This window comes from Protopterus annectens, chromosome 12.part0, assembly GCF_019279795.1.
Source record: "Protopterus annectens isolate FY-2018-M chromosome 12.part0, PAN1.0, whole genome shotgun sequence".
Taxonomy (NCBI): domain Eukaryota; kingdom Metazoa; phylum Chordata; order Ceratodontiformes; family Protopteridae; genus Protopterus; species Protopterus annectens.
In genome coordinates, this window is record NC_056746.1 from 574,233,244 (window position 1) to 574,247,404 (window position 14,161).

The 14,161-nt window shown below is 36.2% G+C and overlaps 1 protein-coding gene across 1 annotated transcript; it reads left to right on the top strand.

Annotated features, from left to right (window-relative positions):
* Nucleotides 1–2,603: 2,603 nt before the first annotated feature.
* On the top strand, nucleotides 2,604–3,755 carry BHLHA15 (basic helix-loop-helix family member a15). The gene has a single exon (XM_044090553.1). The coding sequence runs from the start codon at nucleotides 2,623–2,625 to the stop codon at nucleotides 3,160–3,162; it is 540 nt and encodes a 179-aa protein (XP_043946488.1). The 5' UTR covers nucleotides 2,604–2,622; the 3' UTR covers nucleotides 3,163–3,755.
* The last annotated feature ends 10,406 nt before the right edge of the window (nucleotides 3,756–14,161 follow it).

A 14,161-nucleotide genomic window follows, 5' to 3' on the forward strand; every position in this document is an offset into this window, starting at 1 on the left:
AAGTAGGCGATATGAGACAGAGAATAGTTTGAGTTTTTTTGTGTCTGTCCATATAGGACAAGTGTTTAAGGCCTAGGATCCTCTTTGTGAGGTACTTTTGCAGCCTCTCCATTTGTTGCAGGTGTCTAGTGAGGTACATGCCAAATGGGGCATTGTACTCGATGACTGGCCTAATGAGGGAAAGGTAGAGGGAGACAATGACCTCTTTCTTCCTGGATGCAAAACCTTTAGTAATGAGATGTGCCACATAGAAGGACTTTCTGACCACAGTGGCAATGTGGTGATCAAAACAGAGGTTGCTGTCAACTTGCATTCCTAGATCTCTTATAATGCCTTCTGTATTCAGTGGACTACCATCAATGTGGTAATTCAAGGGAACCAGGTTTTTGCTGAGGGGGATGATGACACATCGTTTTGGCATTGAGCTTAAGGTCATGGTTCTGACACCAATCGCTGGTCTCACTGAGGTCTTTCTGTAGGATGTCAACATCACTTGGGGAGTTAATAATAGCTCCCAACTTGCAATCGTCTGCAAACTTTGTCAGCCAGAGTCCCTTCATGTTGACCTCGACTTGAGAGTAGATACCAAACAGGAGAGGACCCAGGACCGAACCCTGTGGGACTCCACTCATGACTGGCTGACAGTCTGACTTGGAGTCAGCCACTTTCGCACTGTGGGTTTTATCTGTTGGCTCGGTATAGGAGGTACCATTGTGCAGTAGCTCAGAGCAGGAATTACTTTCATTTTAACAATGTGTCTTTAGGTAAAGTAAATGAACGGCTGAGAGATAGTTTCTTTATCTCTGTCTAAACATAAAGTGGATGAGGCTGTAACGTGATAAGCACAGCTCCATGAACTGCAACTCACTGACTTCTGTTTCTCATTGAAAATCACTGCCAGAGATGTTTCTGTTGGTGTGCCATTTGTGCCATTTGGTCAAGGCTTTTAACATGCCTGTTTCAACTTGTCCTAGCCTACATCATGCATTATTTGATTATTCTTACTAGAACTCTGAGAAACATGCCAAAACTATGGTCAGCCCAGCTCAGATGGCCTTTGTCCTGTGTTCCTCTTAGTACATGGCATTTTTATTACCAAGTCTGTGAGGTACATTATAAAACTTCCCTTACATCAGTAATATTCCCTGAGCTATTTAAAATAGCCTATATCATACATTTCCAAATGAAAGATCAAAAATGTCATGAAATACAACCAGTTTAATTTCTCAAACCATCAACTAAATTTCTTGAGAAGCTGCAGCAATACAAATAAAAGCCCAGACTGAATCTTCAGGTTTGATTTGAGATTCCCAATATGGTTTTCACAAGGAACACAATACTGCAACTGCCCTATCAACATTCGGTAAACAGATATTCCCAGACAATGGGAGTAGATGACCGAACAGGTATACTGTTTGTATACTTGTTCAAAGCCTTCCATTCAGATAATAACAAAAAGTGTTAAGGGAGCATTTACTATATGGTTTGAGTATAGCTGCACTAAAGTGGGTTTCAAGCAATTTACACAACATATCCTTCGAAATTCCTATCAAATATTGTCAAATGCAGTCACACGCAGTGATGTCTGCTGATTCCATATTTCCTTTGCTAGACATGCTACTGGACATTCTTATAACACAAAATTCTTTTTGGACAATATGAGATTTGGGTACTGTGCCCTGAATAAATGCTGGTTTATATTATCCTTAGACTACACTACATTCTGGAATATAAGTACATCAAATGTTAGAGAAAAAACTAAACTGTATACACCTATGCCTTAGATAGGTATATTTGCATAATCAAAATCAAAGAATGTCTCAATTAGTATCCAGCAAGTCAACTAATAAAACCTGGGAGTGAGGTATAGAGTTTAAAAGCCAAACTAATGTATTCCAAATAATAATTTTTTGCTGGTTTAATATTTGCATAATCTCAACATTAAACAATGCACTGAGACATTATAATACATCACGCTGGTGACCCATGCAGGACTTTCTCCAAATGGCAATGAGATTGAAGAAGTTTCAGTTTTCTGTTTGAGCAGTTATTCCAGGACAAGATCTTCCATGCTGTAACTACCCCAGTCAAGATGGCATTTCTGTGAATTTGTGGAGAGTACCAGTTAATTAGCATAGTCTAAGGTTTGAATTGGTGCAAGCCAAGTTTGCTGTTTAGAGTGTAACTGGTTCAGGGTTTAGTATTCAGGTTTGTGGAAGCACATTATGGCAAACTTTACTTGAGGTTCTATGCAAAAGATAACAGCATGTAAACATAAGTCTGAGTAAACCTTGCCCTCCCTTACTACCTCCGCTGTCTTTTTCCAGACACCAGCCATTGATTGATTGATTGATTGATTGATTGATTCATTCATTCATTCACTCATTCATTTATTCATCATAACTTCCAATGTACTATGATTAGCAGGGAATGCTATCATTTCATAGATTTCATTACTTATTTTTCTGTTTGGATGTATGAGGTATTAATTGTAGCACAGATTATTTTTTCTGCATGTTTTATTTTAAGGATTGTAATTTACTACCAGTATTTTCTGAACATCAGTGTGCCTGGTTTCTGTTCACAGATTGTAAGTAGCTTCTGTGCAAATTCCTTGAAAAGATGAAAACAAAGTCTAAAGGAAACAAATATCGAGTTTCTCTGGTCAACAGCGAAAGCCTTTGTTCTGAATTAAACGCCAGTGTGGAAGAAGGATCAATACAGACTAAAGGGCTGAGACAGAGGTGTAAAAGGCAAACGACAGAAAACAGCACAGGCAGTGCTGTCACAACAAAGAGAAAGAAGTTACGTTTGAGCACCAAAGAGCACACTCTGAGAAGGCTGGAAAGCAATGAGCGTGAAAGGCAACGGATGCACAAACTAAATAATGCTTTTGAAGCACTTCGAGAAGTAATTCCTCATGTTACAGCAGAAAAAAAGCTTTCCAAAATCGAGACACTTACTCTAGCAAAGAATTACATTAAATCTCTAACTGCCACTGTGCTTGCAATGTCCAGTGGGCATTTTCCTGCAGTGCAAGAAGAAACTCCTACCAATGGCTCAAAGCTGTATCAGCACTATCAGCAACAGCGGGGTGAGGACAGCAGTGAATACATACCAAAATACTCCACTCCAATGCACAAATTCAGACTTGGTAGTTGATATTACAGTGAATAAATATATTTTTAGTGTTAAAAACTGTTACTTGAGGGGTGAAAAGAATTCAGACTTGTATAGAAAGTCATCTCTGAAAAGCATAAATATTGCACATTAAAAAAAAAGTTGTATTTCAAATAAAGTACCCTGACAATGGAGGAGGATGAACCCAAACTCAGGTTTTATATACTTTTATAAAAAAGTAAGCCTATTGGTTTGATCAGAGCAATTCTGTTTATGGAGGACCTAACAAACATTCAGCCTGTGAGTGTGTTTAAGTAGAAAAAAGTACAGGTATTTGTGCTGTAGCGTGTACACTTCATATTAGTGTGTCTGAATTGCTGCATTGTCATGTACAAGGTTTCATTTGCATCCATCTCTGTACCTTGTGTTTGCTCACCTCACCGATAACAAGTGCTTTATTTTGTTTTACAGCTCCTACTACTTGTTCATCCATCCAGTGCCTTCTTAACAACCATTGCTCAAAACTGCAAAGCGAAATGCAGACTCCATTCCACTTAAGCTCCATGATAGTTTGTTTCAACATCTGACCAAAACAGAACACAGAAGATATATTTGTGATCAGAGGTCAGCTAGTGCTCCACATAACAAGTGGGCTGGCTGGGGGTGGGGGAATAAGACTGAACAACGTAGGGCTTTCAGGGAAGGGGGACAAGATTGTACTGTTGTGTTTGCTGTCTGGTGGAGACGAGAGAGATACCAATAAGCTAAATGTTAGTTTGAGGATAGATTTATTGCCAGTGTTTGCATTATTGGACAGTGTTGTAAGTATGCTGACATCATCACACCCTTATCCGTAAATCACAAAAGAGTTAGCTGCATAATGAAATGCCTCTTGTCTACAATACAGTACTATTGTCAGTGTCACAACCTTTGCCCCATGATGGCACAGTCTAGCCCTGATAACCTCTACGGCTGCCCCCTGGAGGGGGGAAGACCCACCTCAGTTATGGGTTAAACAGGGAATGTCACTGTCATGACAGCAGAAGTGGGTAGGGGAGTACACTGGTTAGCAAGAGAGATCTAAAACAAACAAACAAGCAAACAAATGGTTAAATATATTGACCAAAAAATTCATTAATTCTACAATTACCTGATTTATTAACAGGAAAACTATCATGTTACTCAGTGGGAGCCAGGCTGAGAGTAACCCCAGATAGGAGGCCTGTCTGTTGCAGGATGCATACAACTACTCATAGATGGCTCATGCAACTACAGGAAATTAGGAAGCTCATCAGTTTACCTTTAGCATGTTATTATGATCGGACTGGGAGAGGATACAGGAGTCCCATATGAATACAGGTAGGATACACAGACCACACAGAGAGATCCCAAACTGAGAACTAAACTGGAAAACTAAGCACTATGAGACAGCAGTGCTAACTGCAGAGCCACCCAAGATCCTATATGAAATATTGGCTCATTTATGCATACTGACTGCATTTCATAGGATTGCATCACTTTTTGGTGAACTATGCTGTGTGTAAAAATGCATGTGTTGGTTACACTAAAATCATTCCTTCAAATCCTGTTAACTGCAGATCTGATTTACTACTGATCATTCCAGGCAATTAAGTGATGGATTTCTTTGTATTATTTTCTAGATTAAAAAGTTACAATATACTTTACATACAAATAAAATATATTTTACCTTGTACATTTGTAAGCTATACTATTTTTAACATAACACATTTTGAAAGTACACTTAGTACATTTTTATGGTGGCTGTCCCAATATGGTCAACTGGATATGCTGCTGTCGTCAGTGCATGTTGGAATGGTACAATAATTTGAAGAGATAAGTTGTAGACACATAATGACATAGATGGAGACAAGCAATATAGTGACTTGAAGGAGAGAAGTGAACTGGAGGGGAGAGATCACTCTGACGTGGAGGACAGAAGTGGTAGGGAGACTGAAGTAGATGGAATAAGTGACAGGCACACTAACATGGAGGGGGGACATGCATTACTGCCAGTGATGAACATGACACTATTTACATCACTCTGGAAGCAGGCTAAGGTGCCTGTAGATAAGGAGGCACCTTAACCCTGAAGGTAACGCTCTTACCTCATAGCTCAGGACTAGCATTTAGCCAATCAACTGCAGCTGAGTACTGTATGTATGGTATAGCAAGAGACATGGGGAAAAGAACTTAATATTTACACATGCAGCACAGTGCATGGGACATTTGTGCAGTCATTCCTTATGAAAATTACTCTGCATATGTATCAATGCATGTGATTAATCAAGGAAACACGCAGAGAGGAAGGTAACATCAGTGGGAAATGACACTAGTTAGTAGCTGACAACATAAAACTGTACATGTTGTAACTCAAAATGGAGATTCCCACAAGAAATGTTAAGAATTAAACAAAGTGACTGATGAGCTGAAACAAATTCTCATCCTTAAGAGAGCTGGTGGGATAATAGCTGACATTATAGAAATGCATGTTTAAGAATCTGGTCTTCCCTATTTGGATATTGAATAATTCTTTTCAAAAATCTTCCTTCATGAATACATGCTGCTAGAACATGATAAGCAGAAGGTTCCAGCTGAGAAAACAAGCAGAATACTCCTGGTTTGTGCATTTCTTGGTCTGCAAAGCATACAGAAGTTCAGGAAGTGGTATGCAATCTGTACTGCCATGTACTGTAGCTTCTGGATTCTGTGCTCTGCAGAGTGTACAAGGGTACAGGTCAAACTTTGTGGCATGCACAGTTATATGCTGTAATTTTTACATCCTGTGCTCTAAAGAGTGCATACAGATGCAGAAGAAGGAATGCTTATCTACTGTGATGCCACTTCTGGGATGGTACTTCAAACTGGCTAATTCCCCCACATAATGTTGGCTAAATAGGGATGAGACAAGGATATGTTAATAATGCCAAGACTCAGTCTGCCCATACTGAGAGGAGATAATGTGAATCCATAAAATTCTATATTAATAAGTACTTGATTAGTCCTATCCTTAATTAGGGTACAATTTCTTGTAATTCTGAAATAGCTGAAGCTCTGCATGTGAGAAGGGAGAAGTGTTTAAGTTGTTGTGTCTTTTGGCTTTTCCCAGTTAGGGGTCGCCACAGCGGAACTCCGGTCCACTAATGATTGGAAGTAGATTTTTATGTGCTGAGTTGCCAGCCCTGATGCACAACCTTCAACGAAGGTATGCCCATTCACGCATGTCTCCACACAGAAGACGCTCTAGCTGAGAATCGAACAGGACAATGTCTTACTGAGAGGCGACAGAAGTGTTTAAGTGTTTTGTATAATAGTTTTTTCACTGAAAGTGGAATCCATCTTGTTTCAAAATGGATACTGACAGCATAAGCCTCTTGATTTTTTTCTGCTGTCTTGGCATTTCATAAGGTGAAACAACATGGAGGTGTTTACTTCTAACTGTTTTCTGGCCATAACCGGATAGATTAAAAAAATGTGTAAAGGTGACTGCAGTTTCTTTGTTCCAGGAGACAAGACATTGATTGCCTAGTTTCCAATGTATGTGTGTTCTTTTACAATAAAAGAGATATTTCTGCTCTGCTGAACTGTGTTGTATGAATTTATTTTTTACCTTAAGAGTTTGTGCTATTTGAAACTTGGATTTCAAGCCATCTGGGGATTGCTGCAGGTGCATTTCTGTTGTGTCAGCTCTCATTTTATATTCTTTTCACCTTCAGCACTCTGAAATATCTGCAGGTAATTTTTTGTTACATGATTTTGAGTTTTAAAATGATTATTTGTAAGAGAGTTGGCTTTATTTCCTTATTTATGAATGCAAATGTTATCACATTAGTGTGGGCAGTTTTACCATTGTATTGAATTTACTTTTATTTCCAAAGACTTTTTTATTTTGTTTTCATTATAAACATACACAAATTTACATATAACAAATACAATAAAACAATAACAAAACTATTTACAATATTTACATTCATACATGAAAAACAATCATTTTACCCTTGAGAAGTTATCAGCATTTGTTTCAAAAGATTTTCCAGTGTTTGCCATGCTATTTTTTATGAGTAATGTTATGAGTTCTATAACAAATGGTTTGCAGTTCTTTTTTACAAACAACTTTTGCTAAATTAATAAAATCTTTAAACATCAACTCTTGTTTACTTTTCCAGTTCAAATTAATAACGTTTCTGGCAATTGCAAGAATTTACCAGAGTAACTGAATCTGAGATTTAGGTATTACATTAGGTATAGCAACACTGAATAGGATTAGTCAGTTAGAAATATGACAGTTATCAGACAATAAAGTCTTTACAAAATATGTGAAGTATTTCCAGTATTGAACATTTCTACATTCAATGAACATGTGAACCCAGTTGGCCTCTAGTAATTCATCACATTTCCAACATTCTCTTTCACTGTATTTGAGTATAAGATTTATTTTATATGGAGTATAGAAACTCCTATTCATAACTTTCCATGTATACAATCTCCAATATAATAAAGAAAAGGTACCATACATATATTTCAATAAGTTTTTTTGATTATCAGATATTTGTTCTCCATTAATCTTTACATAGTAATTCCAAAAATCTGAGTCAAACTTTAGAGTGTCTTCTTTTAGTATCTTATAGATAGGTGAGATACTTAATTTTTGATTATGTGTCTTTTCAAGACACCTAGTAAAAAGCTGGATCAAACTAGGTATAGATTCAGTCTCTATGTTGATACTCTCATTTTGTTTTCAATAAACTGCCATAGTGAGTGTATAAACAACCAGCTGTCCTGACTATTATCAAAACTACATAAAAGAGAGTTTAGTGGTTTAATACTCTTATTTCCAATAAACTGATGCCAGAATATCAAGTTATTTCCCTTTAATTTTTGCATCACATTAATGTTGAAAGGATCTAGGCAATCAGGGGAGTATGCTATAGGGAATACAAGAAAGAGGAATTGTTTAATGTTGTAATTAAAAACAATTATATTTTTTAAAGTTATTAAATATTTGATTAATGCCATAAGAAAAATGATCAAACTTCTTATTAAATAAACAAAATTCATGTAAAAGCCAATGAACTCTACTTATTCTGTCTTGCTCCTTAAATTAATTTTCTATAGTTCTGACATCAGTTATATGAATCTCATGTATTATTTTCCAGCCAGATATATAAGTAGGTGAGATCCAATGTAATATTACATTAATTATAACTGATTTGGAATAAAGATCAAAGTAGGGAATGCTGTCCCATTACTGTTCCAAGCTCTAATGTGTCATTTATATGCAATTGTAGGTTTTAAGGGGAACCATAAAAGTTTAAGTAGCGTACAATCTTATTTTTTTTAAATAAGTTTTTGGGAGGGGGTAGTATCAATGAGTGTATATAAAACAAAATTTTAGGTAAAATTATAATTTTAATTAAAGAGAGACTATCCTCCATTGTGAATAACATTTTATTCCATCTTTTGATTAGTTCACTAATGGTGGTTATTACTGTAGTTTAGTTTAACAGACTCTTTCCATGTACTCTTTATACTGACACCCAAATATTCTAATACATCATTCTCCCAATTAAACAGGCTATTCTCTCTTAGGTTTTTGTTGATCTTTTTGTTAATTAGTAATGTTTTGCATTTATTATGATTAAATGTAAGCCCTGAAATTCTTTCAAACTTGCTTAAGGTATTTATAACATCATGCAAAGAACCATCAATATCACCCAACATTAACAACATATCATCAGCAAATAATTGTATCTTAGGACAATAGGCCTTATTAACTTGAAAGCCTTTTATATTTTGCTTGTTTCTGATATATGTAGCAAAAGGTTCCACTGAACGAGCAAGCAATAATGTTGACAAAGGACAACCTTGTCTAGTTCCCTTGAGGATGTCTAGTGGTGAGGATAGACATGATCCGATTTTCACATAAACTTATGCCCCACTATAAATTTTCATTAATAAGGTGACAAAATCTGAGGAGAATTCAAAACTAATCAGAATTCTTTGTAGATAAGACCAACTAATACTATCAAAAGCCTTTTCTATGTCTAGGCTGATAATAGTTAGTAGTTTTTCATATCTGCATGCTATGTCTATTAATTATAGCAATTTAATAATGTTATCTTGCACTTTTCTATGAAGAATGAAACCTGTCTGATCATTATGTATTAGATTAGGTAATATTTTCTTTACCCTATTAGCTAATATTGTCATGAAAATTTTATAATCAGTGTTTAGTAATGAAATTGGCCTATATGAATCACAAGATTTGGGGTCCTTACCTTGTTTTAAAATGGGGGAGATAATTGAATATTTCCATGATGGGGGTGTTATACATTTTTGCTTAACCATAGTAAAGGCACTCATCATTTTCTTTATTATATATTCAGGAAAAATATTCTATAGTTCAGGAATTATTCCATCCAGTCCTGGAGCTTTATTATCTTTTAAATGTTTTATTTGCTCTTTCACTTCTGTTAGTGTTATTTGTTTATTTAATATGTTATTTTGTTGCATTGATACCTTAGTATTTATATTTTCTTGAATAAAGTATTTTTTACATTATCTGTCTCCAAAAGTGGTGTGTTATTATTTATATCTTTATAGTAGTTTTTGAACACTTCTAATATGACCATTAAGTTAGATGTACTCTTAACTGAACCATCACTTTTATATTTACTCTCATTAATAAGATTTTGATTGTTTATTTTTTTGGATCTTACCACTATTTTATGTAGATATTTAGGATTTACAGCATAAAATTGCAATTTCAATTTTTTCCAGGTTTATGGCTACCTTATAATTCAGAACTTCTAAGTATTTTTGATTTAACTTAGTAATTTCATTATGTGCTACTTTATTTGGTTTTGCATCCATTTTTATCTTTTCTATGTTTTTTGTAAGTATAAAAGTTATTTGACCCACTCTCTCCTTTTTTAAGGTACCAAGATTTTATTCTGCAATACATATAAACTTTAAAGGTGTCCCGCAGTATAGTATCAGTCACTTCACCATTATCATTTATTTCCATAAACATGTCTATTTCTTTCATTATCCAGTCCCTAAAGTCTTTTAACTTAGTTATGTAAGCAGGAATTCTCTGTAGAAATCTTAAATCATCTGTATGCATAGTTAATGTAAAGTTTATAGCATTATGGTCTGAAAGTGGAGAAGTCATTATAGATACGTCACATATTTTTGAGTATATATTATTTGATACAAAGACCTTATCAATGTTTGTTTGTGTATGAATAGCGAGTATAGAATAAGGAATAATGTTTTCTTAGACCATATATATCTTTAAGGTTCATCTGGTTTGTAAAGTCATTTAACTTCTAGGCTTGAGATGTTAGTTGTATTTTACCATTTTTAGAAGTATCACTGCCTGATAATAGGCACTTAAAATCACCTGTTGCTATATTTTCCCCTTTTGCATTTAAAATAATCAGGTCCAGATATTTGTCAACATATTTAGTACTTAGTTTTGGCATCCAGTATGTATTAATCAAAGTATAATGCTTCCTATTGATTTCCAAAATAACCATGCTTAGCATCCCATCTTTGTCTGAAATTGTATGTATAATTCTTGGCATAGTATCAGTATTTTTCCATAGAATAACAGTGCCCCTTCTCTTAGTCTTAAATCATGAATCAGCCAGAATGGTATAGCCATCAAATGAGTATTTTTGTAGATCTTTTTTTAATAGATGGGTTTCCTGTAAAAAGATGATCTGGGCTTTATGCATTTTGATATATTTAAGCAAACCAGCTCTTTTGACATTATTGTTCAAATCATTAGTATTTAATGATAAACATTTATAAGCCATTGACTATAATGTGCATGTTGTTACTTACTGAAAGACCTTTCTTCCGTGTTGACTTGAAATCTACTGAAAACGTAATTATCATGGATGTAGAGTGCAATGAAAAAGTATTTACCCCTTCCTGATTTCTTATTTTTTTGCATGTTTGTCACACTTAAATGTTTCAGATTGTCAAACAAATTTAAATATTAGAGAAATATTAGACAAAGATAACCCAAGTAAACACAAAATGCAGTTTTTAAGTGATGATTTTATTTATTAAGAAAAAAAACTATCCAAACCTACATGGCCCTATGTGAAAAAGTAATTGCCCCCCTTGTTAAATCATGAAGTAACTGTGGTTAATCACATTTTTGGGAAAGCTGAGTTCAATTTTACTAGCCACACCCAGGCCTGATTACTGCCAGACCTGTTGAATCAAGAGATCACTTAAATAGAACCTGTCAGGCAAAGTGAAGTAGGCCAAAAGATCTCAAAAAGGAAGACATCATGCTGCGATCTAAAGAAATTTCGGAACAGATGAGAAACAAAGTAATTGACATCTATCAGTCTGGAAAAGGTTACAAAGTCATTTCTAAAGCTTTGGGACTCCAGAGAACCATGGTGAGAGCCATTATCCACAAATGGAAAAAACATGGAGCAGTGGTGAACCTTTCCAGTAGTGGCCGGCCTACAAAAATACCCCAAGAGTGCAGCGGTGACTCATCCAAGAGGTCACAAAAGAACCCAGAACAACATCTAAAGAACTGCAGGCCTCACTTGCCTCAGTTAAGGTCAGTGTTCATGACTCAACATAAGAAAGAGATTGGGCAAAAATGGCATGCATGGCAGAGTTCCAAGGCAAAAACCACTGCTGACCAAAAAGAACATAAAGGCTCATCTCACTTTTGCCAAAGAACATCTTGATGATCGCCAAGATTTTGGGAAAATATTCTGTGGACTGATGAAACAAAAGTTGAACATTTTGGGAGGTGTGTGTCCCGTTACATCTGGCATAAAAGTAACACAGCATTTCAGAAAAAGAACATCATGCCAACAGTCAAACATGGTGGTGGTAGTGTGATGGTCTGGGGCTGCTTTGCTGCTTCTGGACCTGGATGACTTGCTGTCATTGATGGAACCTTGAATTCTGCTCTCTACCAAAAAATCCTGAAGGAAATGTCTGGCCATCAGTTCATGACCTCAAGCTGAAGCGCACTTGGGTTCTGCAGCAGGGCAATGATCCAAAACACACCAGCAAGCCCACCTTTGAATGGCTTAAGAAAAACAAAATGAAGGTTTTGGAGTGGCCTAGTCAAAGTCTGGACTTGAATCCAATTGAGATGCTGTGGCATGACCTTAAAAAGGCGGTTCATGCTCGGAAACCCTCCAATATGGCTGCATTAAAACAATTCTGCAAAGAAGAGTGGGCCAGAATTCCTCAACAGCAATGTAAAAGACTCATTGCCAGTTATCACAAACACTTGATTGCAGTTGTTGCTGCTAAGGGTGTCACAACCAGTTATTAGGTTTAGAGGGCAATTACTTTTTCACATAGGGCCATGTAGGTTTGGATAGTTTTTTTTCCTTAATAAATAAAATCATCACTTAAAAACTGCATTTTGTGTTTATTTGGGCAATCTTTGTCTAATATTTACATTTAAAATAAAGAAGAGTACAATCAGCAAGGCAAACGCTCCACTGTGCCAGAAAATGAGTAGAAATATTCCAATAACAGTGACAGCAACAGTCAAACAACCATGCAGCAAACATTGAGACATAAGCCATAAAATCCTTTAATCTGTATTAAAATGTGGCAAGTGCTTTTGCAGGTGCTTCTTCAGACCAAACAATCTACAAACATTTTAAAAACTTTTAAATAGGAATCAACAACCAATCAGTGTGCATGAAATATCTTAAAGAAAAATACTACAAATCACATATCACTATCATTCAAAAATAATAATAATAAATTCACACTCAATACCATAGATGGATGTCAAATGGATAAAACATCCATATCAGCATAATGACTTCAAAAATTAAACTGCACAAATATAAGAAAACTAACAATGGTTGAAGATAACTCAGCCTGAATCTTCTAACAATGACTGGACACCAACCCCTTCCACACCCCCTCCCCCTTATGCAGACCAACCTGAATTTTATAAAGTAGACAGCCCTCCCTCTTTGGCAGTGCAGGCAGATAATCTGAAGAAAGCTCCCCTACCATTTTCCCTGATACCTGTAGCTCCCAAGTTACTTCTAGTGCATGTGCTTTTCCTAAAGGTTCCTTTTATAACATCAGTGTTAGACAGCAGCAAAAGCCAGATGCCTCCTTAAGTCATGATCAGATGTTAGTGAGAATAGCAAATAAAGTATAAAAAAAATATGTCTGAAGCAGAAGCAGGTTTCTGTGGGAAAGAAGTGGGCAAGTTAAAAATATTTGGTAAAAGCACTTTGTCTGGCAAAATAAATACCTTAAAGAAATTGAAGTGGTTAATAACACAAGTTCCAATAGTTATTGATGGGGAAGAATACAGGTGGAATCCACCTCCTAGGCAAAATTGGGAGGATGACTCTACTTCTGACTCATCCTCTGATGAGGATACACCCATTACCACCACACCAGTTGATGCTCAGATTCACCCTCTGAAAGAAGTAACTAATTCTACAGCAATACGGGACAATGATAATGAGCTCACTGTATGGGTAGTCCATCCATGGGCAGCAGCAGGCTTTCAAAGTATTGTAGATTATCTCCCTCTTTTTCCTGTGCCCCTGTCAAGCAGAGCCACAGAGGTGATCCTGGGGGTGAATTTCCTATTTTCCATCCAATCATCAAGACTTTTCTTGAAGAGTGCTAATGAGGAGCTTTGTTTGATATAGATAGGTAGTATGTTCCAGAGTATGGGAAGTCTCTGGGACAGGAATCTATCCCTCCAGCATGTTCTGTTTATTGTGGTGAGAGGTTTAGGTCCCTAGAGCATGTAGCTCAGAGAGATTGGGATTTCTTTAAGTGGAGCATGTCCAACAGCTCTGGGTTTGACATAGCTTTGTATGTTAGGCAGAGATCGCCTCTGAGTAGGTGATATGCAATGGAGTAAAGCTGGAGTTTTTTGAGACTGTCTATATAGGGCATCTGTTTGAGGCCTCTAATCCACTTTGTGAGGTATTTCTGCAGCCTTTCCAGTTGTTGTAGATGTCTTGTGAGGTACATACCA

Excerpts from the sequence above, each read along its gene's own strand:
- BHLHA15 (XM_044090553.1), top strand. The coding sequence starts at position 2,623 with ATGAAAACAAAGTCTAAAGGAAACAAATATCGAGTTTCTCTGGTCAAC.